The following is a 24233-nucleotide window of genomic DNA, read 5'->3' as shown; positions in this document are numbered from 1 at the left end:
GAGGTTCTGAGTCATGTTTTTTCACTACAATGAGCGTACTGTGAAACAATGCTAATTGCAAGAGGTTCATTTTCTTCACCTGACTTTATTATAAGACGTTTTAAGGGTTCATGAATGATTCTGCCCTCCTTGCCCATTTAGTGTTCATGAGAAATTCACCTGCCTGCTTCATAATCACCTGGGATGTCAACTTGCAGATCCCTGGATCCTACCTCAAAACTATTCTCTCCTAATATCAATTGTTGACTGCTTACTGAAGGACAGTATTAGCCAAGGAATACAATTCCAGCTAACTCTGAAGAATGCCTGAGCACCAGGGGCCTAAACTGACCTCTCAGCCATTCTGCTCCTGATCCCATCTAGGGTGGGCCATTGATTTTGTAACCAACAAAAGGCATCCTCCTCCCCTGTCTGGTTCCTGGGCAACCAGGGTCCTGCTGTGTTTTAGACAGGATAGGCTCGCCCCCTGGAAGCCAGCCTCCTCGCTCAGCACTTTCTTCTGAACTTCTCTCCCCAGGGTCGATCCTCCAGAGGGTGGAGAGGGTTGTGGTACGCACTCCAGACCGGGGGTGGCGAAGGGAGGTGCTCGTGGCCAAGGGGAAGCTGTTTGGGGCGACAAAGAGCTTGGAGATGCTGGCCAAAATGTCCCTACGCGGGCGCTGGAGGCCCCTCGAAGTGTAGGATGGAGCCTCGGGTCACGAAAGAAAGTCGAACCGGTGTCCTCCGTTTCTGCTTCTGGTCCGGGTTGTAAAAGGCAGGGATGGCCTGAAACACTGACTCTACTAAAGAAAAGTGAATAAGCATTCTGTTTTGGGTGCGTGTATTCCTTGTTTGCACAACAAGAGAGGGAATTCAGGAGGCCCACAGTTAGCCCGGGACCCTTTGGTCGGTGAGGACGTTAACCTGCTCCCCAGCCGTGGCACTGTCTGGCCTGAAGCATCCACGTTTCCGGGATTAGTGAGATACGAGAGTCATGTTCCAGGGGCTCACAGCACAGCTGCAGATCATCCTTCTTTTCATGATGACCTTGCGCAGGGCATCTTTTTCTCGTCTGTGCCATAACCTTTTCTCGAAACTCCAGCTGCAGAGGACAAATGCAGACGCCGTTTCTCGCTTTCTAAGCACAGACGAATCCCGGCGGACCGCGGGACCTTCACATTTCCCAGTTCTTCCCGCCTGTAAACCATATAGGAGCCTCTCCAGGCACTTTCTCAGATGTAGCTCGGAAGGCAGACTCCGGCAAGGCTTTCCGCTTCAGCGAGGCGCCACTCCGCCCGGCAGAGGGCGGGGTCACCAGGCGCCACCGACAGCGCCAGCCTGGGTTTCCAAAGGACTCCGAAAGGAACAGGTGCCTGGCTGAAACCCGGCGCCTTTGCATCTCCCTCTCCCCTCCAAAGGAAGGATGCCTGAAATGTTCCGGGCCTAGGACAACGGCCGAGGACCTGAAAACACCAGGGCTGGGAGAACCGGGGTTCTGCCCCCTACTTATCCGCCGTAAGGTCGGACTGCGTGAACCCCATCCCACCCTCCATAGCCTATCCACCGTCTGGTCCAGCCTTCCCTCCGCACTCTGCGCCTGGACAGACCAGGTCAACCACACGATGTCAACCACACTTAGGAGCCCTGGGCGCGTCGAGGAGCGCCCCCTGGCCAACGCCCGGCCCTCCTGCCCATCTTCGCAGGCTGAGCCCTTGCCCCTTTCGGCCCCCAGAGCCCCCGCCGTCACCCAGCTGGCCAAGTCCTTTTTGGCTCATTTCAGAGATGCCGCGCTATTAATGGGAGTGGAGAGGGTGGGAGGTCAGACGTCTGGTTTGCTTTCAGCAGCCGCTGGGCGTCCTGGCTGAGGACACGGACCTGGGACTCCAGTCCCGCCCTCCCCGGGGGCTGCCAGGGCCCGGGACACCTGCAGCCACAGACCAAGTAGTGCCCGGAGCTGGGGCCGGGGGTGGGATTGGGGGCGGAACCCAGGCCGCAGCTCCGCGCGCCCTGGCACTTACCTTGCCTCTGGCTAACAATTCCATGATGTAGCCAAATTCACTAATCTCCCCCGACTCAGACATGGTTAAGATTCTTCGCAAACTCTGGAGAAAGGAGGCAGGTGCACCGAATTTGTCCTTTTTCTCTCTTTTCTCTGTTTTTAGCCTGAGTTTTGCCAAGCGCCCTGCCAGGATGCTGTTAACGAGGAAAAACGAGAAAGCGAGGGGGGAAAGCAAAATGCAGAGTTGGGTGGAAGGAAGGCCATGGAGGGCTCCTGGGCAGCCACGACTGGCGTTCTTAGCTCAGGACAGGGCGATGTAACGGAACAAACGAGGGCGGCGGCGGCGACCGTGAAATCCACACCAGGCGGAGCCCGGCTCGGAGGCCCCGCCTCCTTGGGGGTCGCGGCCCGCGCCTCCCGCCCGGGGGTCGGACGGCCGCGGAGACAAACACCGACACAAAAGGGAGTCTGCTCCCGGCGTGGCGCCGACCCAGCCCCGACACCCACTGGCTGGTTAAAGCTGCCCTTTATCTGATGCCTGAGACGGTGGCCGTCCGGAGCTCTTCCTGCAAGGCCCGGGAAAAATTCCCATCCCACTGTCTGGAGGTGTGAGGGCAGAGAGAATGAATGCAGAGCAGGCACAACAAAGGATCTGGCTGACAGCGCCGGAAAAAAAAGAATAAGTGAGGGCCCAGGAAATGGCAACTCCGCATCTCAAGTCAGCCTTTCTGAAATCCGATAGGTAACAAAGACCAAGCCAGCGCTCCTGAGATGAGAACAAACACCAGGGATTGTATTTTAAACACACAAAGTGTGTAAGGTCGATTATATCTCTATATCCTCTTGATACTCAACTTTCCTTTAATTAAAAAAAAAAAATGATTCTGGCCATCAAGGTGTGGTTCCTGGATAAACATTCTCACCCTTTTGCTACTACTAACTCACTTTCCAATTATTTTCATTTCATGGACTTAGACATTAAGTGCCGCTTTTCTCACATTTTATACTTCTCTTTTAAAATAGCAGCTCCCCTACAGGCTGCAGCTGAAACTGGCCTCTTAGGCTTCTCTCTGCTTCACTCAAACCTGACAATCTTTGCTTCTCTTGAGAAGAAAACTTGGTGAACAAAGTCAGGTCTACTCTATTCCCGCTCTATATGTAGTCTCTTTATCTTTCTTGAAAAGGAGAAAAGTGATAAGGGCATGAACTTTTCTCTTTAAAAAAAAAAGCAAAAAAAGACCTTTCTTCTCTGGCCCAGAAATCCAAAAGTATGTAATGATTTCTCTTTTCCCTACATACTTCTCCATAAAACTCTAACAACGTTGCCCCTTTCTTCCACCAGAACTTTGCTCCTTCTTCAGCGAGTTACTTCCCTCTCTGCCTTTTTGTTGGTGGTGTTACTGTCCTCTCTGAGTTGCTGCTGATCCCCTCTTATAGCAAGCAGCAAAAGTTAATGTGCTGGGGGTTCACCGTGAGGGCTCAGTAGAAACTGAGAAACAAGCATATGTCTAGCTGATAAGCTTCTTGTCCTTCTCAGGTTCTATAGAACCTTGGTATGTCCTTTGCTTCCATAAGAAAAGCTAGGTACAGAATTCAAGTAATCTCTGTGAATCTGTAGCATTCACGGAGAAGGCAATGGCACCCCACTCCAGTACTCTTACCTGGAAAATCCCATGGACAGAGGAGCCTGGTAGGCTGCAGTCCATGGGGTCGCTAAGAGTCGGACATGACTAAGCTACTCCACATTCATGCATTGAAGAAGGAAATGGCAACCCACTCCAGTGTTCTTGCCTGGAGAATCCCAGGGACGGCGAGCCTGTGGGCAGCCATCTATGGGGCCTCACAGAGTCGGACATGACTGAAGCGACTTAGCAGCAGCAGCACCAGCTGTAACATTCATGAATGGATTCCTCCAATACTTGATGCTAAGTTACTTCAGTCGTGTTGGACTCTTTGCGACCCTATGGACGGTAGCCTGCCAGACTCCTCTGTCCGTGGGATTTTCCAAACAAGAATACTGGAGTGGGTTACCATTTCCTTCTCCACCAATATTTGATAGATTGCCAAAAAGAGGTATTGCTTTAAAAGAGAAAGTTTTTTTCACACCCAGAAATAATAAAAATCACAATGTTAGAGCCAAACAACTAGTGTCTGCGTGGCACACAGGAAGGAGGAAGGAAGAGACAAAAAGAAGTCTGACATCTCCCTTTAGAAAGCTTTCTCCAAAACCCCATCCAATGACCTCCGCTTACATCTCCCTTGTGAGGACTGGGACATATGTCTTTATCCCTAGCTACAAGGAAGGCTGAGAAGGTGATTCTTTTACTCTGGGAACATTGCCACTCTAAACAAAATCCAGGGTTCATTAGTGAGGAAGAAGAAACAGATACTGAGTAGGAAACTGTCAGTTTTGGCTACCCCTGGGGTAAATCCACTCAGTTTCCCGAGTTTCAGTTTTCTCTTTTGTAAAATGACTGATGTTGACCTAAACAGTCTCTAACCTCTTCAGGGTCTTAGTGCTAATAATATCTCCCATTTAAGGATCCCTTTGCCACCTGGCAGCACTAGCTGTTCCTCTTTTCCCCCCAAACAAACTGCTATTATAAAAGATCTGTCCACCCAATCACTTGCTACTAGGAACTACTTCAGGCACAATATACTCAACAGTTGCCTGAATTCCACCCCCAAGGCTGGGGGCAAGGGTCTTAGAATCAGCTGCTGTAGAGGCAGGGAGTGAAACTGCCCATGAGAGTCTAGATAGGTGTCCACAAGTTGAACACTGAGCATTTATGTATTCAGATGCCTGGTGGTATTTACCGCTCTTCATTTAGTCAGCGTGTGAACAGCACTATGGAGCATTAAGAACTTTTCAAAGATGTGCTCTGTGCTTAGTTGCTCAGTCATGTCTGACTCTGTGTGACCCCATGGACTGTTGCCCACCAGGCTCCTCTGTCCTTGGGGATTCTCCAGGCAAGAATACTGGAGTGGGTTGCCCTGCCCTCCTCCAGGGGATCTTCCCAACCCAGGGATTGAACCCAGGTCTCTTGCATTACAGGCGGATTCGTTACCATCTGAGCCACCAGGGAAGCCCTTTCAAAGATGAGGGGCATACAAAATGAAAACAGCATTAACACTTCCCCTGACGTTCTCTGTATGGACTTCTAAGACACAGGCTCAGGCACCCAACAAAACTTGCTTTATTATTTCTCTTACTTCTAAGAAGACAGTAAGATTAGTATACAAAGTAATATCTAACTTCATTCCCCAGAGAAACCAAAATGAAGAAAAAAGTGAATTCACATTTCTTGAAAATAATTAAGGTAACAAGGCAGGTGCTGCTTCACAGGAGACTTACCCACCTAAAAGGAAGATATTTAATAGAGGGATTACATGAGGTGTGAATTTTTCACACTGAGAAGTCTAGCAATATTGAAGAATCCCTCGCTGAGGGAAATCTAATTGCTAGTTTCCATCTAATGGGCATAACTTTTCACTATAACGGCTTGACTGCCAAGTGGATTACTGAAGTAATTGTAACCTATAGAGAGCCACGGGCTTCCCAGGAGGCACTAGTGGTAAAGAACCTACCTGCCAATGCAGGAGGCATAAGAGACATGGGTTTGGTCCTTGGGTTGGGAAGATCCCCTGGAGGTGGGCATGGTAGCCCACTCCAGTATTCTTGCCTGGAGAATCCTGAAGCAACTTAGCATGTGCAGAGAGCCACAACTTTTAGCTTCGTTTTCACCCAAGACACCCTATTTTCTCTTCCTTGTGGTACACAACATAATACAATAGTCTTAACAAATAACACAAAAAATACACATTCCAATTTTTTTATGGCTGTGGACACAAATAAATAATTGTACAAGTTTAGAAGCTGAAATCTATGATGATGAATGTTTAGCAGTTTAAGACTTAGAGACTGGAATTAGGAATATAAAAGTATCTTAACTTGCGTACTTACTGCAGCAGTCTTTATTTTGAGTACAAACATATTAATAAAATAGAGCTTTCTGACACACATGCATCCAGACCTATACCCAGAAAGGTCATTTAAAAAAATTTTTTTAACAGCTTTATTGAGGTATAATTTATATACCATAAACCTCACCAATCATAAGGGTAAAATTTTTGTTAAATTATGGAGTTATTCAGGTATCTCATAATCTATTTCTAAAACATAGGAATATCTCTCTGTTTATTGAGATTTTCTCTAATTTCTCCAGCTGTGCTCTAGCTATAGCTTTTAGTGTTCAGATATATTGTATTGCTTTTGTTAAATGCATTGCAAAGTATCTTATTATTGTGAAAGAAATTGATTTCTTAATTTCATTTGGGGTTGTTTATTGTTTGTACATAGAAATGCAACTAATAATTGCATGGTAGACTGTATTTTACAATGTTGTAAAATTCATTAATTCGTAATTAGAGGAAGTTTTACTTCTTCCTTTCCAGTTTTTATACCTTGATTTTTCTTGCCTTATCGCTCTAGTTAGAACCTCCATTATAATACTGAATAAAAGTGGCAAGAGTTGACATCCTTGCCTATTCCTAATGGTAGGGGAGAAGCACTCCATCTTAACCGTAAATATTGGTTTAGCTACATTCCATAAATTTTGGTACACTGTGGGTTTGTTTTACTCATTTAGAAACAATCTTGGCTTTCCCTGGTGGTCAGTGGTGAAGAATTCGCTTGCCAAGGCAGGGGACATGGGTTCGATCCCTGGTCTGGAAGGTCCCACGTGCCATGGGGCACTAAGCCTGTGTGCCACAACCACTGAAGCCCCCTCGCCCTAGAGCCCTGCTCCCCAAGAAGAGGGAGCACCCCGGTGCGAGGCCCGGGCACCGCAGCAAAGGGTCGCCCGTCACCAAGACTAGAGAAAGCCTGTGCACGGCAACGAACACCCAGCACAGGCACAAGTAAAAATACATACAGGTTTTAGAGAAATGTTTTTTAATTTCGCCTTTTCATAGGCTATTTAGAAATATATTGCTTAATTTCCAAATTATTCCAAATTTCTAAATAATTTAGATTTCCCGTATTTCTTCCTGTTGATTTCTCATCTAATTTGAACAAAAATCATTTAAAAAAATGATTTCAGTGTTTTTTAAATATATTAAGGCTATGGAGAAATTGGAAGCCTACTACATAGCTGGCGGTAGTAGAAAATGATGCAGTGAAAAACAGTTCAGTGGTCCCTTGAAAAGTTAAACATAAAATTACCAGCAATTCCACCTCTCAGAAGAACTGAAATCAGGACTCAGGAGATACTTGGTTGCACACAAAGTATTCACTGCTGCATTTTTCACAGTAACCAAATGGTATAAACAACCCAAGTGCTGATCAACATACGACTGGATAAACAAAATGTAGTATAACAGATACATATAATGGAATATTATTTGTCTATAATACGGAAGGAACTTCTGATATATGTTTACAATATGGACAGACCTTAAAGACATTAGGCTCAGTGAAATAAGCTCAACACAGAAGGACAAATACTGTGTAATTTCACTTATGTAAAATGTCTACAATAAATAAATTCATAGGAACAGAAAGTAGATTACATGGGCTGGAGGGCGTGGGGAATGGAGAATTATCATTTAATGGGTCCAGAGACTATGCTGTGGATGATAAAAATTTTGGCTATAGATAATGGTGATGGTTGTACAACATTATGAATGCAAATAATGCCAATGAATTACACACTTAAAATAGTTTTGAAAAATTAGGTGCCTGGCCCTTGGGTTGTAGTTTACTGTTTCCTAAAATATTATGTTTTGGGTAATATTCCATGTATGCTTAAAAGGCAAGTGCATTCTGCTGTTGGGTAGAGAATTCCATGTCTCAGATCTTTGTTCTTCCTCTGTTCCTCCTTTACTGTATTCTTTTGTGTTTAATATTTTTTTAATGAACCTATTTTCATTCTTCTGTTGATTTTTAACAATTCCTATTTCTTAATAGTTACTTTAAGAGTTATGATATAAATATTACCTGTCACAATCTACTACTTTAGGTTAATAGTGACTTAATACCAGTAAAATATAGCAGCTTAAGAAGGTAGTTCCAATTCTCCCCCCTCGATTGCCATATATATTATGTATGTATAACACCTATGTATGTTATAAACCCAAGAATACATTCTTATAATTAGCACTTTACACAGTCTAACATTGCAGTCTAAGATTGCAAAAGAAATTGAGTTTAAAAACATATGTACACAATTTATTTACTCATGATTTATCATTTCTGGTACTCATCATTTTCTGCTATCTGTAGTCATTTCCTTTCATTCTGAAAACCTCCTTTAGTATATTTGCAAGACAGTGTGTTAGCAACAAATTTCTTCAATCTTTTAATTAATCTGTAAATTCAAAATAATCACAATAAAAGTACTCTCAGGATTTTCCAGGAATTTTCCAAGTTAATTATAAAATTAATTCAAAAGAGAAATACACAAGATTTTAGTCAAAACAATTTATAAAAGAACAATGCTGTAGCAAATACAAAAATGAAGCCATAATAATTAGAACAATTGGTATAAGAATAGTAAGTAGATAAATAAAACAGAATAGAAAATCTAGATTAAAACTTGTGATTAGATTTTACATGATTTATATTTATTTTCTAAGTAATACAGGTGATACTTCAAATCAGTGATGAAAGGGTGGAGAGCAAGGTGATGAAATAGGAGGATGCAGAACTCACCTGCCCCTGTGGACACATCAAAAATACAATTACATGTAGAACAATTCACACTGAAACTAACTGGAGACTGGCAAGAAGACTGCCATACAACCAAGGCGGTACAAAAGATACATGCAGCAGAATCAGGTGGGAAGAGAAGGGGAACAGTCAGGTTGGGACCTGCGGTCCTGGGAGAGTGTCAGAGGCAAACAGGGATTACACGGGTGGAGATTCGCCCTGGGAGTGAGTCATTCAGGCACAAACCGGCACCCTAGCCCTGGGGTCCAACAGGGGGAGGAGAAGCCCCCCTGACTGGCTGGAGGGCTGGTGGGGCTAACAGGAGGCCTGCAGAAAGCCAGGACTCCACTTGTGAGGAGGACATGGCCACCAGCCTGCTCCCGAAGCAAGGCAGAGACAGTGGATTGAGACAGCACACCGCTGCCCCCGAGCCTGCCCCAGCCTGAGACAGCGGCTTGCATCACAACCAGCTCTACTCTGGGCTGGGGGCTGCCAAGGCTCAGGGAGAGGGCTCAGCAGAGAGACCACATGTGCCTCAGGCCTGATGTGACATCTGAGCAGGGCAGGGCCAGCCGTCACTGGTTCTTCCATAGGCGGCAGGTCAGAAAGCAGCCTGGGTCTCTGACCCCAGCCAGACTGCTACAGGCCATGCCCCAACTCATGCCAAGGTCCCACACCAGCCCTCCTTGTCCAGCACTGCCTCCCCATAGCGTGAAGGGCCTGGTGCCGGGATGGGCAGGAGAACTCACTAACAGGGAATGGAACCAGCTCAGACCCAATCCTCAAGGCTTCCGCTCCAGTAACCTGGGACCCAAGCCGGCCCCTGACTGGGTGATGATGGTCACAGGAAAGACAGGAAGACCTAGCTCACATCTGGCTCCAGCCCAAGCCTCTCCAACTCAAGCACACCTCCTACCAAGCCGATAGCTGCCAGCACACCCTGGGCGAGATGTGACTCAGGACCACAGCAGATTCAGCTCTCTTGCCAAAGCCACTGGGCACTCACCAAATGAGTATGCTCCCACATAAGGACACTCCTTCAAGACCACAATGGGTAACTGTCTCACATGATTTCAGAGAGACAAAGTCAGAAAGAATGAGAAGACAGAGGCATCTGTCCCAGTTGAAAGAGAAAAAGAAAACTCCTTGGGAAAAAAATGAAATAAACAATTTCATTCTTTACCAGGCAAAGAATTCAAAGAATTAGTAATATCAATGTTAACTGAGGTACAGTTTTTGTGAAAGAAAAATATCTCTTTAGTAGAAGCTACTAATCTCATTCTAGAGGGCTCCATTCTTATGACCTAATCACCTCCTAAGAAGATCAGTCCTGGGTGTTCATTGGAAGGACTGATGTTGAAGCTGAAACTCCAATACTTTGGCCACCTGATGTGAAGAGCTGACTCATTTGAAAAGACCCTGGTGCTGGGAAAGATTGCGGGAGGGAGGAGAAAGGGATGACAGAGGATGAGACGGTTGGATGGCATCACTGACTCAATGGACATGAGTTTGGTGATGGACAGGGAGGCCTGGCATGCTGTAGTCCAGCATGCCAGGTTGCAAAGAGTCGGACACGACTGAGCAACTGAACTGAACTGAATCACCTCCCAAAGCTCCTACCTTCTAATACCATCACAATAGGGGTTGGGATTTCCACACAAGTGCTCTGGAGGGAACACACACATTCCGTCTAAGGCTGAAGGCTGTCTGTCTGTCTTGTTTCTGGTCGCACTGTTGAGCTCTGTTATTATTTCTAATAGTTTGCTAGTTAAGTCTCCTGGAATAAAAAAAAAAAAAGAACACACATTATATTATCTGAATATACATAGCTCACTTTTCCTATTCTTTGCCAATATTTAGAGAATTTTTTGCCCATTTTGTTACAGTTTTCATTATAATGTTGGCTGGCAGAAAGATAAGTCATTCTGGACTTATTTCTGATTTTAATGGAAACCTTCCAAATAGTTCATCTTTGTAGTTGAGGATTTGGGAGGTTAAGGATTTTGGGTTAATAATATCTTTTATTGGGGTAAGAAAGTTTTTTCTATTCCTACTATGCTAAAAAGAATTTTTTATTAGATATACATGTTGAAATTAATTGAATTCTTTCATGAGGCATCTGTTTACATGACTGTAGGATTTCCATTTTTAATCTAGTAATAGAGTGAATTATGTTAATTTTTTTCCAGTGTTGAATCTCTTCTGGGATAAGCCCTGCTTGGTTATGATATATAAATCTATTAGTACATTACTGATATTACTGATGTACCAACACGTTTTTCAGCATTTTTGCTTCATGTCCGTATTTGTCTCATTCAATCACTTTCTGGGGGCCTAGGGTTCTTCCTGTTCCCACTTTCTTGGGGTCTAGGATTCTTCCTGTTCCCACTTTCTGGGGGCCTAGGGTTCTCCCTGTTCCCACTTTCTGGGGGCCTAGGGTTCTCCCTGTTCCCACTTTCTGGGGGCCTAGGGTTCTCCCTGTTCCCACTTTCTGGGGGCCTAGGGTTCTCCCTGTTCCCACTTTCTGGGGGCCTAGGGTTCTCCCTGTTCCCACTTTCTGGGGGCCTAGGGTTCTTCCTGTTCCCACTTTCTGGGGGTCTAGGATTCTTCCTGTTCCCACTTCTGGGGGCCTAGAGTTCTCCCTGTTCCCACTTTCTGGGGGCCTAGGGTTCTCCCTGTTCCCACTTTCTGGGGGCCTAGGGTTCTTCCTGTTCCCACTTCTGGGGGCCTAGGGTTCTTCCTGTTCCCACTTTCTGGGGGCCTAGGGTTCTTCCTGTTCCCACTTTCTGGGGGCCTAGGGTTCTTCCTGTTCCCACTTTCTGGGGGCCTAGGGTTCTTCCTGTTCCCACTTTCTGGGGGCCTAGGGTTCTCCCTGTTCCCACTTCTGGGGGCCTAGAGTTCTCCCTGTTCCCACTTTCTGGGGACCTAGGGTTCTCCCTGTTCCCACTTTCTGGGGGCCTAGGGTTCTCCCTGTTCCCACTTTCTGGGGGCCTAGAGTTCTCCCTGTTCCCACTTTCTGGGGGCCTAGGGTTCTCCCTGTTCCCACTTTCTGGGGGCCTAGGGTTCTTCCTGTTCCCACTTTCTGGGGGCCTAGGATTCTTCCTGTTCCCTGTATGTGCCGAGTCAGTAGCGCATTTGAAGTCATTTCCATTTTTAGCTTAGTAGATTTTCTCTGTTAACATTATTCCATCTGCTTTGCATATATTTCAGGATTCCTTATAATAATTTCTGGCCTGCCCAATGTATCAATTCCTGTTTCCTAGTACTGCTATGAATTTTTTTAAAAAGCATAAAAGGTCTGTCGTTTCCAGGAGCCTGACATGGAAGGAACAGAGGTCTTTGCATGGCTCTATTTCCATCTTCCTCAAACTCCAAGGTTGATGCCATTTTAGACTCTTGCTGGAACCTGATAATTTCTAGTATTCTCTGATTAGTTAACTATCACCAGAAGCTAAACACATCTACCTAGTAACATTTTCTTCTCTTTCTAGTGTGGTTTTTTGGTTAAATTCCATAAAATGTAGCTGTTAGGAATAAAGGTAGTAATACATTAGCCAAAGTTGTCTGTTACAGAGATAAGTCACAATTTGCCTTCCCTAAATGACTTTTCAACACTCAGTTGGGACAAATTCTTAGACTTTCTTAGAATGAACCAGCTTGATCAGCTACCAATCTTTTTTTCCCCTCTGCATCAGAATAAGGATTGTTTTCCCCCCAAATGAAATGTTAGTTACCTCAGCAACATTAAGAAGAGCTTTCCTTTTAAGTCCCCTTTCGCTTGAAGTCAAAAGGATATTGTGTTTTCTACCAGCTTCTTTTCTTCAGAAGTTTATCACAGACAATCTTTGGCCCAAAGAGGGTGGCAAACTGCTTTAGGGCGGTTTGTTGAAGGACAGAGGATCAATTCTTGTCTCAGAGTTTCCCAGACTACAAAGTTGGAACTGTGTGCACATATCCTAAATTCATCCTTGGTCTCAGAGGACACTGTTGTTTCTCAAGCAAGACTGGGCCCAGAAGGAAGCCTGGAATGGCCAGTTCCAGCTATCTTAGGAGCCTGCGGTCCCATCAGCCAAGCTGCTGAGCATAGAGACTTGAATGCCTGCATTCCATGTCCATTCACTGAGTCCAACAACAACATTCATTCATTCATTCATCAAATATGACTGACCACCTACTGTGCGACCAGCAGTGTTCTGGCAGTGCAGATTCAGCCGTGAACAAGATAAGCAAGACTCTTAAAATATAAATGCCCTTTCAATACCATGCTGTGCTTTCAAAACCTCAATTTTGTATTTGACTTTTTGATGCTGAAGGTAATATGATCTGGCAGGGAGGGCAGAACTTTTTTTTCCTGCAAGGTACACTGTGAAATGATACACCATTTCTTTCCTAGGAAATGGGATATGCAAAGAGATCACTGGTTTGTTTGTCACTAGATATGGTAGAACTATATTAGATAACTAGGCTTCTTGTAACTAAGGTCCTGAAAACTAACCCCACACCTTGTCCCCAACCCGTTCACATTGGGACGTAATTCTTTGGAGGATGGATGACATCCACACCCTCTATAAGTACAGGGAAGGTAGGGTTAAGAGAGGAACCTGCCTCTGATCAATACAGCTGCGGCATCATCATAAATAATTTAACCACATACTCCGTTTTTAGTTTCTTTGATCTCCTTCTCTCATCACGCTTGCTTGTGTTACTGCCACATAAGTTTGCTCTTTGCAAGGCTGACGAATCTTCCCACAGGACCTCAGTCATTCTCTGGGGGCAAAGGTCCACTTTGTGTTATTTCTTCTGCCTAACAGGTTAGCATCAGTGTTTTTTAACCATCCTGGAGAATCTTGAGTCCATTGCTGCTTTGAGATGTTACAAGCCAGGGATGAAAGAAGTTACTTAGTGCTGTAATAAATGGGCTGGCTCTAGACCATTCTCCTCTAATTCCTTGTTTATTGTAGAGGGTTGTTTCTTTTGTGAGAATTGTGGGAGGCAAGACATGGGAGGAAGGAGAAGGGGTAATTTTCAGGATTCAGATCTGGTATCGGTTTTGGCAGCAGTGAGTGAGGAGATGGGGTTGTATTCAAAGGAAGAAATTAGTGTAAGATTATCACGTAGCAGAGTTCATTGGCTTTGGTAAAAGTGATATTGTGCGTCTATTGTTTTCTTTTGCAACAAAACATATTTTAAAAATCTCCTTCTTGTGCCATTGTTCCTCAACAAAGAACATAGCTCATATCTCCATTAATTTGAAGTTAAAATGTCAACATCAATATTGGCCACCAATTTACTGGTTAATCCAAGTACTGATATTTGATAGGGCTTCAAGTAGTGGGGTTCTATTATAGAGGGGAGAAATATCTGGGGAGAAATTTACAGAGTAGAAAAAAATGGTAAGAAAGAGACTCTAAACATCATACTATAAAAACAACATTGACTTTGAGCAGTAGGAAGGACAAGCTTTTTCAAGAATTTTCACTTACAATTAGCCAGCCAAGGCAGAGGTGAGCTATGGAGTATGTTCAAAATTTTAAAAGTAGCACCTTTGTCTGAATAAGATTAAGGGCACATGGGAACACCCATGAAACTTCTATTTATTAATCTACTTGCTGCTCTTCGGTAACTCCTGCAGTTACTCCCTTCTCAGGGAACACTCTCCTTCCAAGTTTGGCTATCCTCACTGTCTCACCTCTCCTCACTGACTCTACTTCATCTGCTTCTTATTTGAATCCAGAATTGAAATGCAGGGACCTGTGTCTTCCGGAGAAGGCAATGGCATCCCACTCCAGTACTTTTGCCTGGAAAATCCCATGGATGGAGGAGCCTGGTGGGCTGCAGTCCATGGGGTCGCTAAGAGTCGGACACGACTGAGCGACTTCACTTTCACTTTCCACTTTCATGCATTGGAGAAGGAAACGGCAACCCACTCCAGTGTTCTTGCCTGGAGAATTCCAGGGACGGCGGAGCCTGGTGGGCTGCTGTCTATGGGGTCGCACAGAGTCGGACACGACTGAAGCGACTTAGCAGCAGCAGCAGCAGTGTCTTCTGTGATGTGAAATAGATACGCTCTCTTTTAAGGACTCAAATAACTTTTGCGGCCCCTCTCCTAACACTCACTGGTCATCAGCCGCATCGCGAAGCTCCCAGGATTGCCAAGGTTCCTCCCTGACCGCTGCCGCCCCATGTACTCTGGCAGAGGAAAGTGAGGACGTCCAGAGTTTGGCTAGGTCGGCCAGTGTCAGAAGGTAATTACAATTAGTAACAAACTGAGAGTAAACCACAGTACCCCATCCTCTGGCTCTGACTCTAAACTCTCTCTTCATTTACCAAGATGTGCACAATTTTGAATTCTATCAGGGGAAACATTATTATGACATTTCCTGTTGCAGAGGATTCTACTATGATTCTCTTTCTAACATATTTCTGGAACACAGTGACACTATAAGTATTTCCTTAGAGATGCAGCAATATAGCTACTTTAATATAAATTTTTAAAAATATGTGTTGCAAATGTTATCTATTTTAGAGTTCCCTCAGCTTGCTGGGGAAGTGTTGTATTTCACAAATCCATTTCATATTATATTGTTTACTATTAAATAGGAAAATTGTTAATATTTATCTTCTAGTACTTATCTAGTACAATATTTATCTTCTTTGCTATATACCAAAACATGTATTGTGAATCATTACATATAAGGGTACTAGAAGATTAATATTAACAATTTTCCTATTTAAGAGTAAACAATATAATATGAAATGGCTTTGTGAAATATAACACTTCCCTTTAGCAAGCGGAGGGAACTCTAAAAAAATAGATAACATTTGCAGCACATCAGTTAGAACTGGACATGGAACAACAGACTGGTTCCAAATAGGGAAAGGAGTACATCAAGCCTGTATATTATCACCTTGCTTATTTAACTTATATGCAGAGTACATCATGAGAAACACTGGGCTGAAAAAAGCACAAGCTGGAATCAAGATTGCTGGAAGAAATATCAATAACCTCAGATATGCAGATGACACCACCCTGATGGCAGAAAGTGAAGAGGAACTCAAAAGCCTCTTGATGAAAGTGAAAGTGGTGAGTGAAAAAGTTGGCTTAAAGCTCAACATTCAGAAAACAAAGATCATGGCATCTGGTCCCATCACTTCATGGGAAATAGATCGGGAAACAGCAGAAATAGTGTCAGACTTTATTTTTGGGGGCTCCAAAATCACTGTGGATGGTGATTGCAGCCATGAAATTAAAAGACGCTTACTCCTTGGAAGGAAAGTTATGACCAACCTAGATAGCATATTGAAAAGCGGAGACATTACTTTGCCAACAAAGGTCCATCTAGTCAAGGCTATGGTTTTTCCAGTGGTCATGTATGGATTTGAGAGTTAGACTGTAAAGAAAGCTGAGCGCCAAAGAATTGATGTTTTTGAACTGTGGTGTTGGAGAAGACTCTTGAGAGTCCCTTGGACTGCAAGGAGATCCAACCAGTCCATTCTAAAGCAGATCAGTCCTGGGTGTTCATTGGAAGGAATGATGCTAAAGCTGAAACTCCAGTACTTTGGCCACCTGATGCAAAGAGTTGACTCATTGGAAAAGACTCTGATGCTGGGAGGGATTGTGGGCAGGAGGAGAAGGGGACGACAGAGGATGAGATGGCTGGATGGCATCACCGACTCGATGGACATGAATTTGAGTGAACTCCGGGAGTTGGTGATGGACAGGGAGGCCTGGTGTGCTGTGATTCATGGGTCGCAAAGAGTCGGACATGACTGAGCGACTGAACTGAACTGAACTTAATGTGTACCTAGTTGAAATATTTGCATCTCATTCCAGAAGGAGTTTTAAGTTTCTTTTATCAATATATCAAATTTGGTTTACTTATATGAAAAGAAATTTAACTGTAAAAGTACCGATTGAGTAACAAACTCCATAATTAATAATTACCCCATTATTTTGTTAACACTGAGACAAAAAGGACTACCATATATAAAGTATCCAACAGCTAATAAGCCCACAAGTATATATTCAGTGAATGAATGACTATATCTACTTTATAACTGGAGAAACTGAGGTCAAAAGAAAGGTTTTTAACTATAATTATGTATAACTCAGGAAATTCTCTGAAAATATGATTCAAATATTCTTTTCCTATATTTCCTTAAAGGATAAAGAAAGTTCTAATAATGGACATTTCCTCTTTGAAAGGGAAACCTGGGAGTAATGTTTTGCAGATAAAAAGCCTCAGATTAAAATTTCAGAATAAAAATAAGGAAGAAAATTATTTGATCTAAAATACCACTTCTGTGTTTCTTTTAATTATAAAAGTCTGGAAAAATAGTTTAAATACTATGAATTTACAGAGTCTCGTCAATTATGACTTGAAATTGTGGATAAGAAAAAGCTGGAAATCTTAGTAAAGTTATAACTTTTTAAAAATTGCATACACCATCTTGTTCGTATTTTCCAAATGACTATTGCAAGTGGGAAATAAAACCAGAAATAGAGCCATATCTTTACCTGCTATCAGCCCCACAGTTCTAATCTGAAAAGCTGTATTTTATGGCTGTTTTGCTGTTTAGTTGCTAAGTCATGTCTGACTCTTCTGCGATCCCATGGACTGTAGCCCACCAGGCTCCTCTGTCCATGGGATTTCCCAGGCAAGAATACTGGAGTGGGTTGCCATTCTCCAGGGGATCTTCCCAACCCAGGGATGGAACCTGCGTCTCCTGCTTGGCAGACTTACCACTGTGCCACCTGCGAAGCCTGCATTTTTTGGCACTTAAGTCCCAAATTTATTTTCTCCCCCTTCTTTGTTATAGAACCTTGATCAATGTGCCCAGTATAGAGAAATAAAAACAAAACCCCAGCAGTCTTTGCAGCTAGAGGTAGTCAATGGGCTGTCACCGGAAGTTGTTAGGTGCGGCTTCCGGGGAAGCCCTCTGCCCTCTCCTTTCTTCTATCCTAACTGAAACACAGTTCTGATGCCTGGCACTCCAGCCTCCACCTCGGATTCCTGAGGACACCCTGAGGATAGAAGTCATGTATTAGGACTAGAGAAGAAAAAGAGATGAGTCCAGTTCTCTAGGAATCTTGGGGCTTCCGTTCTAGCCTTAGACGACCTAACCCCACCCCACCCCCACCCCCCGCCCCACCACACCCCTGTCTTCTTTTACTGAAGAGGAAGTTAAACTCTAACTTGTTTAAACTATGTTTTTTGGAGAAGGAAATGGCAACCCACCTCAGTACTCTTGCCTGGAAAATTCCATGGATGGAGGAGCCTGGTGGGCTACAGTCCATGGGGTCGCAAAGAGTCAGACAGGACTGAACAACTTCACTTTCTTTCTTTCTTTTCTTTTTGAGTTTTCTGTTACATGCAACCAAATATAGTCCCAACTGATAGAACCACATCATAGCTATTTGGCCTTTAGTTATTCATTTAACTTTTCTGTATCTCAGTTTACTCATCTGCAAAAATGGGCAAAATAACAGGACTGGCTCAGAGAATTGTTATAAGGATTAAATGAACTAATACATGTACAGTGATTATAATTGTAAGCAGAGCAGACTGAATGCTCAATGAATCCTGTCTCTCACTATTCTGCACTTGTACCATCCATAATACCATACTTGGAGTTTAAATGTGAAAGGAGAGTGTGTGTGAAGAGGCGAACTCACGGAATTTGTTTCTTGCTGCATCCTTCAGAGTCAGAGACCTGGGCAAAAGGCCTAACAGAACCCTGATAATACAATAATGCATGCTTCTCAATTTAAATCACTTCAGAGATTCGCAAACACCTTCAGATAACCAAGTTCCTCTAGGCCCTACCAGAGCGCTGAGATGAAGGTGAATGCTGAGGCTCGTTTGCGTTGGCAGGTCACTAGCTGACGGGCTCAGTGGCTGGAGCCCAAGTTCGTCGTTCCAGTGAGGGCCAGCTGGCTGGTTCCATTCCATGGCCTTAGACTGTGCAGTGTACTCAACCCTGGTTAACTGCCCTCTGAACAGCACTCCAAGTTTCAGGCGTGTGGGAGAAGACATGTGGGCGCGCCACTCAGCCATGCTGGAGAAACTCTCTGCCTTCTCCACCTGCCAGCAGGTGCACGTGGGTTGTAACAGGCTTTCTTTTTTTAAGTGATTTCTGAAATCTTTTTCAGAAATCTGACTTTTTTTCCATCTGGCTTATTTAGAAGGCTTCTGAGCCTTAGGGTTTTAACTCTAGAGTGCCTCTCAGATTAGCTTCACTCCAATTTTAATATAAAAATGAAGAGGTTGATACGTACTGAGGCACTCACTCTGAGTGAGCACCATTGTAAGTGCTAACTCATATCATCCCATTTGATCCCCACAAAACTCTGCAAGGCAGTTATTACCATATCCACTGTGTCCAGAGGAGGTTGCCTAAGCCACAAACAGTGGGGTGACTTGCCCAGCATCCCTGGGAGAAGCAGCGGCAGAGTGAGGAGAGAGCCCACGGTCTTAGCCTTTACACAGTATCTGTCCTAGTCATGAACTCTCCACTTCTGCCTCAACTCTTCAAGCCTCAGGTGGGCGGAGGTGTGATTCTTTGACCTAGTGCCTTTAATTGTAGTCGTATTTTTATGACTTGTTATTCCACTCTTCCTTTACTCACAAAGGATGATAAAACTTCTCAGGCAAGATCAAATACCAGGACTGTACTGTTTTTTGTGCTGGGGGCTTGTTGTCGTCAGTTGGTCCTTTATCTGAGTTCACTATCAAAAGCCCACAGGAACTTCTGGTCTGTGGCTCCGAGGCCACTTCTCCGCGGACATTTTTTCTGAAGAGTCCATTCCTGCTAGTGATATCCGATTGAGGAGAAAGATGTCTTGTAACATGTGCAAGAATAGGGCCTATTTCCTTGATACTAACTGGCATCATCAATGTATTAACAGCGTTTGGGCAGAGGCAGGGGGAGATAGGAAGTGAAAGAACTTTTAAAAAGCAGAAAGCTATAAAAATGTATTTTACTTCTGTGATCTTCCTCCCAAAACCCATTGTTGTTGTTTAGCTGCTGAGTCGTGTCCGACTCTTTTGCGACCCCACAGACTGTACCCCACCAGGCTTCGCTGTGCATGGGGATTCTCCAGGCAAGAATACTGGAGTGGGTTGCCATTTCCTTCTCCAAAGGATCCTCCCAACTCGAGGATCGAACTCGTGTCTCCTGCACTGGCAGGCAGATTCTTAACCACTGAGCCACCAGGGAAGCCCCCCAAAACCCATAACCCCAGTCTAATAATGAGAAAAACATCAGACAAATCCCAACTGAATACATTCTACAAAATACCTGACCAGTACTCAGAACTGTCCAGGTTATGAAGAAAAGTCTGAAAAACTGTTACAGTCCAGAGAAGACATGAAAACTAAACGTAATGTGGTATCTTGAATGGGATCCTGACACAAAAAAAGAACACCAAGCAAAACCTAAGGAAAATCTGAATAGAGTTAATAATAAGAAGAATGCATTAATATTGGTTAAGTAATTGTAGCCAATATACCCTGCTAATGTAAGGTATTAATAATATGGAAAACTGCGTGAGGAGTGTTTGGGGACTCTCTGGACCATCTTTGCATTTTTCTGTAAATCTAAAATGTCTAAAAATGAAAAGCTTGTTAACTTGGAGCAAACATGGGCAATATTGTCAAGTCCTAGCACACATGTGAGAATCTGCTGGGCTGGCTAACATACTGTTCTTCATTTACGGAACTCAACAACCCTGTTGTCCGAAGAGCTGTGGGCAATTTATAAAGAGAGACACCTTAGTTTTCATTATTTGGAGCTATCCATGAGGCACATTTTATGATCCCCATGTTATGCAATCATGAGATCTTGCACAGGCATGGCTTGCTAAAGGTCACCGGGATGGGAGCCGAGCTGGGTGTGGAGCCCTGACTGCTAACCTCTCCTGGTACCCCTGCAGGCTAGGTGGGGAGATCGACGTCAACTAGCACCCACCAGTACTGGCCTTAAGCTGAATGAGGTGCTCCCTGCTCAAAGGCTGCATGGTGCGGGTAGGGAGAGAGAAATATATCAACAGTTATTTTCAACAGAAGAGCTAAGTGCCAAGGCAGACAAGCGAAGAGCATGTGTTGAGAGGAAAGCCTCCCCAGGAAGGAGGTGGCTATTTAGTCCTAGAAAACAGAATCTCAGCCTGAAGTGCTTTCCCTAAGAGGCCTGCTTAGGGGAAATGTGTTTCTCGGTTCGTTAGGGGTCCTGCTGTGTCTGGCCTCTCGGCCCCTTCAGGCCTCCTCTTAGGGTCACGTGGAGGCAGGGGTGAGGCTGCAGCACTGAAACCCGCTTTCTGGAAGGGCAATGATCTTATAGTCAGTGACCCAGATCCCGTGAGAGCATGGAAGGGCTCCGACAGACACGAATAGCAAAACAGCAAAAGAAGCTACTGTCCAATTTGCTTGGCTTCCTCCTGTGTCTCTGAAGTATAAATGGAAAAGGGAAATTGTGCAGGATTTTCTGGACTGTGAGGTATGTTGGCACTCTTAGGAGAGTGTCGACAGCCTGAATTTTCTGTTTGTGCCTTTAGTGATTAGCTATTCAAGACCACATAGACTAATGCGGTTTTCTTACACCCTTTGCTAGCAGGGCACAGGCAGGTCTTCGTAGGCTGTGAACCTCTCCTTGGTCCGTTTCCTCCCTGTGGGAGATGCAAGGAGTCATGGTAACTCTGTGCTCCTCTAGGCCGTGGTCTGAGGTACTGTACAAAGCCCATTTTGCAAATGCGAGAGATTGTTTTCTTTGTAATAGCGAGTCTCTGAATTAAAGAAGCAGTTCCCTAAATGGGAGGTCTCAAATCAGTTGTTATCTGCTAGTTTTATTCTATATATTTTTGAAATTATTTGCTCCTTTTCCTCGTTCTCTGAACATGGCAAGCAGCCAGCAAGTGGGCCCCTCTTCCATCCCTCCTTGGAGCCTTCTGTCACCACCAGCCCCTCTCGATGTCCTAGAAGTTCCTGCTCTCAAAGACAATGCCGCATCTTACCCCGAGAGAGTTAACACCCTTCCCTTCATGCTCATTTCCCTAAATCCAGAAGAGGAAAGAGACTCGATTTGCTGGCACTGTTGCCGGTGTGGTCTCACGGGCTGCACTTCTTTGGTAAATTACCCCAATAATTGTTCCGCCTTTGGGGGAAATTGGTCTTTTATAACATCTTCCTTTTATGAGTCTTCCTAACAGTTAAATTTCTTTCATACCCAGAGCTGGATTTTAAAAATGGTGTGTTTAAAAGGCTGGCTGAAGATGTATGTGGGGATACATACATAAGTTTACAATACCCAGGGGAAAAAAAGGATACACTCTGAGAATGTGATTTTTAGTCCAGGTTCAATGCACGATACTGGATGCTTGGGGCTAGTGCACTGGGACAACCCAGAGGGATGGTATGGGGAGGGAGGAGGGTTCAGGATGGGGAACACATGTATACCTGTGGTGGATTCATTTTGATATTTGGCAAAACTAATACAATTTTGTAAAGTTTAAAAATAAAATAAAATTAAAAAATTTTTAAAAAGTTAAAAAAAAAATAAAGTGAATGCAGACCAGCTAGGAATCAGGATTTTTTTTTAGCATCTTTAAAGAAAAGATGGTAATCAGTATTTAGAGTTACACTGTTGAAAAATAAGCACTGGATGGTGGTTTAGTAGACAGTAGTCATATCACAAGATGTGTTCATCTATAACTTATTTGATATGATTTAATTTCTCTTGTAACAACTTTGTTACAGTGATAATATTAAATCATAAAAAGAGCATAATTGTACACCTGGCCTGAAGGATAAGAAATGGGGTAGTGTGCATTTCATGAAAACCAGCCACAAATCAGAGGAATACAAACAGAATTATTTTGAAATGACTTGTAAATATTATATACATTACTGCTTTAGGGAAATAGCTTTCTTGTAAAAATGGCCAACAAGATTCCCTGATTGATTTATCCAGTGCGCATGACTGTCACACCTACCACTATCCACCGAGCATTCACAGTCTGCTTGAGTAAACAGGTAATTACTGTCCAACCTGGGAAGTTCTTTAGCAGAGGCACATAATCAGAACTAGGGAGCAACAGGGTGGAAGCAAAAGTCTGAAACAGGCCAGCATCTTGCTCTGCCCAATTTAGCTGGGCGGGTGAAACCTGACTTTTAAGTTGACGGTTGAAGGGAGAGGAAGAGTTCAGAAGGGCAGATAAAGGGCGTTCTAGGCTGAGAGGCAGTCTATGCAAAGTAAAGAACAGAGAGAGCAGAGTGCCCCCTGGTATGAGGGGTTGGAGAGAAGGGAAGGACCAAAGGCAGTGCTGCAAAGGGAGGCAGGGCTTAGCTCACCAGGGCCTTATCCGGCTTGCTAAGGAGGTACGTGGTTACTCCATGGACTCCACCCCTCAGACTTTAATGTTCACAAGACTTACTGGGGAGCTCGTTAAAACAGATGCTGATTGGACAGGTTTGAGTGTCAGCTTTTCCAACAAGCACCAGGTGATGCTGCCGCTGCAGTATTTTTCAGGCCTCACTTGGGTAGCAAATAATCACCAATTCCAGTAGCTGGAATGGATCCCCTGTGTGCTAAGATATGCTACTGTTAATCCTTTGAGAAGGGTCTAGGTAGGACCTGGGCCAACATCCTGGTGGGTTACAGTCCACGGGGCTGAAGAGAGTCGCACACGACTGAGCAACCAACATGGGCAACAGAGCCTCTAGGATGTTGGATGCCCCCCAAAAGCTGCCTCCTGGGCTGACTGAGTGGCTTACAAACAAAATCTCTTATGTGTTCTATGATGTGAGGAAGGTGGAGAAACCGAGCCGGCACAAACAAGCAGGTCTCGCTGTAAGAACCGCAATCTGGTTTTCTACTGAGAAACCACAGTGTTGCAACAAATAACCCCAGTTACCCTCAGCGGCTGATACTGGTTGTTGGCATGGCCCCAGGGCCTTCTCTCCTCAAGCATTGTCAGGAGATTGAAATTTTGCTTCCAGCCCACCTCTGCAGCAGACAGGTCATCCAGCCTGTGGTGGTGTCTGCAACAGCCCCACTTTACCGAGGTCAAAGTTGCCACTACGCAGAGGTGGCAAAGGAGTGGCGGAAATGAGAAATTCAAGATCTTGTTCTATGACCTCCCAGTTACTATTGTTTAATTATTTTTATAAGTGATTTTAAGTCATTTCTTAGTCCTTTCTAAAAATATAACATAGATGATAAAACTGACCATTTTTTCTTATAAAATATCAGTATTTCAATATAGTAACATTGAGCCAGCCCCCACTTCCTCAGTATTCTCAGGAATGAAATAGAAATATGGAAAATGAATATACCAGGCTCTGTCAAATAAAAGAAAACTCGTGTTTCTGCTGAGTAAATTGGTCGAGGTCACCATCGTATATAAGCGTGTGGGTATAAACATTCACATGGATGTGGTTGTATCTGCAGGTCCATTTCTAGCAGTTGGACACACGTGTTGCCTCTGCAGACGGCTGCTGCAGGATGGGGGTCAGCATGTCACTGTGGTCTTGCTTAAAATTTTTCTGATAT

General features: G+C 44.2%; 1 protein-coding gene across 2 annotated transcripts in view; it reads right to left on the bottom strand.

The window, feature by feature from the left end:
- The window catches only part of TRIM36 (tripartite motif containing 36), a 42743-nt gene extending 40336 nt beyond the window's left edge, over window positions 1-2407 (bottom strand). The window contains exon 1 of one of the 2 annotated variants that reach the window (XM_044925502.2): window positions 1998-2407. In XM_044925502.2, coding sequence (XP_044781437.2) covers window positions 1998-2060 — 63 coding nt within the window. In that variant the 5' untranslated portion in view covers window positions 2061-2407. The remainder of the gene's footprint in view (window positions 1-1997) is intronic. The other variant, XM_006047271.4, reaches the window with a different exon arrangement.
- Window positions 2408-24233: the final 21826 nt, after the last annotated feature.

This window comes from Bubalus bubalis, chromosome 11, assembly GCF_019923935.1.
Source record: "Bubalus bubalis isolate 160015118507 breed Murrah chromosome 11, NDDB_SH_1, whole genome shotgun sequence".
Classification (NCBI taxonomy): Eukaryota; Metazoa; Chordata; class Mammalia; order Artiodactyla; family Bovidae; genus Bubalus; species Bubalus bubalis.
The sequence above is the reverse complement of the archived record's forward strand: the minus strand, read 5'-3'. Positions and strand labels throughout refer to the sequence as shown.